This window comes from Tupaia chinensis, unplaced genomic scaffold, assembly GCF_000334495.1.
Source record: "Tupaia chinensis unplaced genomic scaffold, TupChi_1.0 Scaffold000140_1, whole genome shotgun sequence".
Taxonomy (NCBI): Eukaryota; Metazoa; Chordata; class Mammalia; order Scandentia; family Tupaiidae; genus Tupaia; species Tupaia belangeri.
Window position 1 is genome coordinate 10,388,294 of NW_006159610.1, and position 2,849 is coordinate 10,391,142.

At 45.9% G+C, this 2,849-nt stretch overlaps 1 protein-coding gene across 1 annotated transcript; it reads left to right on the forward strand.

Annotated features, from left to right (window-relative positions):
* Nucleotides 1–1,272: 1,272 nt before the first annotated feature.
* LOC102491673 (olfactory receptor 6V1-like) lies at nt 1,273–2,213 on the forward strand. The gene is given in 2 exon segments (XM_014586459.1): nt 1,273–2,167; nt 2,170–2,213. Coding segments are annotated over 2 exon segments (939 nt in total).
* The last annotated feature ends 636 nt before the right edge of the window (nt 2,214–2,849 follow it).

The following is a 2,849-nucleotide window of genomic DNA, read 5'->3' on the forward strand; positions in this document are numbered from 1 at the left end:
CATTGGCAGCAATAATAATTATAATTACAACAGTTATTTGTTGAGCACTTAGTATATGGTAGTTATTATACTAAGTAGTTTACTGATTTAATGTTTATGATCACTATAGAGGAGAAGAAGTACTATTATCTTCTCCATGTTATAGCTGGGTAAAGTGAGGTTGAGAAAGAGTAAGTGATAGGGAACAGCAGGATTATAGCCCATGAAAAGAAAGTGTTGGAGCCAGAATTTGCACACAGATATTCCAGCCTCATGGCTTGTGCTCCACACCACTTTTGAAAAGGCAGAGGAAAAGGGAGGTGCTACAGCAAGACAGAGCCATCTGGTTAACCCCATGGCCTGGCAGACACTGGTTGAGCAACTGCCACAATAACCAGGCACATGCTCCTGAACTCCGGGGCCCTCAGGCTCCTAATCTTTGCAAACACCTACCAGAGAGCCTCTCTTAAGGAAGCTAATTTGTTGGCCAAAACTTCTGACTTTTCATGAATTTCATGAACATAGCTAGAGAAATGTGAATGAATAAAGTCCTCATGAAAAGAGCTCAGAAATAATTGCAGGCATCTTTTAAAGATATCTTAGTGTGTTGCCTCTGGGCCATGATGCAGACCCCCAGCACTAACCTACACCTGGAGCTTCTGAGTGACATGCACTAATTCTCTTTCTCTCCATGTTCCCCCCTTCCTAACCTAACTTTCCCTGTTTCTCCCTCTCCCATCTTTGGTCTCTCTCTATTCCTTCTCTATGTCTCTTTTGTTTTCTTCTTATTTCTCCCTCAATGTTGATATCTCTTCTGTGTTCCCTTTTTTTATAATTGCTTATTTAATTTTATTCATTATTATTGTTAATATTGAAGTTGACCAGAGAGAGAGAGAGGAAAGTGAGAAAGCAAGCTGACAGGTCCAGGACTTGAACCACAGTCACCCATGTAGGAGTCCAGCTGCCTTAACCACCACACCACCTGCCGGCCCCCTGTGTTCTCTTTTTTAATCTGTTCCTCTCTGGATTTCTCTCTACTTATCAATGGATTGCTATGTTTTTCTCTTCTCTGGCTCCCTGACTTTGTTTCTCTCTGAGTCTCATATTCCTATTTTGTCATCCCTCTTTCTCTCTATTCTTCTGTTTATCATGGATTACCCACTTACATTCCTTTCCCTGTTCTCTGGCTCTACCCTGCCTATCACCATTCTATAATTAGTGGTTCTCTCTCTCTGTCTCTGCTTCATCACTGTCTCTTATTTCCCCTACTCACAGGAACCTAGTCCCAGGAACATGGGGAATCTGAGCCAGCCCTCTGAATTTGTCCTCTTGGGCTTCTCTTCTTTGGGTGAGCTGCAGGGTCTTCTGTATGGACCCTTTCTCGTGCTGTATCTTCTCGCCTTCCTGGGGAACGGTATCATCATAGTCATGGTCATAGCTGACACACATCTACATACTCCCATGTACTTCTTTCTGGGAAACTTTTCTCTGTTGGAGATCTTGGTGACCATGACTATAGTGCCCAGAATGCTCTCAGACCTGCTGGTCCCCCAAAAGGTCATTTCCTTCAGTGGCTGCATGGCCCAGTTCTACTTCTACTTCTCCCTGGGTTCCACCTCCTTCCTCATCCTGTCAGACATGGCCCTTGACCGCTTTGTGGCCATCTGCCACCCTCTACGCTATGGCACTTTGATGAGCTGGTCTGTGTGTGTCAGGCTGGCTGGGGTTGCCTGGGCAGCTCCTTTCCTAGCCATGGTACCTACTGTCCTCTCCCGAGTTTACCTTAATTATTGCCATGGCAATGTCATAAACCACTTCTTCTGTGACAATGCACCTCTACTCAAGTTGTCCTGCTCTGACACGCGCCTGCTGGAATTATGGGACTTTGTGATGGCCTTGGCCTTTGTCCTCAGCTCCTTCCTGGTGACCCTCTTCTCCTATGGCTACATCGTGACCACTGTCCTGAGGATACCCTCTGCCAGCAGCCGCCACAAGGCTTTCTCCACATGTGGATCTCACCTCACTCTGGTCTTCATCGGCTACAGTACTACCATCTTTCTGTATGTTCGGCATGGCAAAGCACACTCTGTGGATGTCAATAGGATAGTAGCCTTGGTGACGTCAGTCTTCACTCCTTTCTTCAGTCCTTTTATCCTGACCCTCCGCAATGAGACAGTCAAAGCAGTGCTACGGGACAGATGCAGAGGCTGAAAGGCTTTCACAAGGCACTGTGATGAACCCAAGGGACCTGGCCAGGCTCAGGCAAGCAGGTCTGTGTGGGGCAGAGTATCCAGCTGGCTGGAAGACCAGAATCAAGTTTCTTTAGAATTTTTCTTCTAAGCCTGAGTCTGAACCACAGTGGGTCTTCAGTGCTACCCTCACAGGCCTGACGCTTTCACAGATACCAAAGAGTACACCCCATACCTGCTTCAGCTACAAGGACTCTTAAAGTAGCTCAGAGCCTGAGAACAAGAGTGAGGCTTTCCGCAGAGAAAAGGTACACAGCTTTGCATTCAAGGACAAGTGGCCAACAAGTGTCTTCTGGTTGAAAAATCTTACCCAGCCCCAATGTGCATGTGTGCATGTATGTGTGTGTTTCAGGGTGTGCTTCTGTGCCACAGTGTGTGACCCATGACTGAGCATATGCACTTAGGTTACATGGGATTAGGGGGACCAGCACCACTTATGAAACAGACTGTTTTTCAATGTGTGTGTGTGCGCATGTATGCACACGTGTGTGTGGAATTCATTATATAATCACTCATCTATTTATTCATTATTTCACCAACACAGAGTGGACTCAGTGTGTTAGGAACTATAATAAAATACAGAGTTAAATGGCACAGACAGTCCTCTTCCTCACAAAGGTT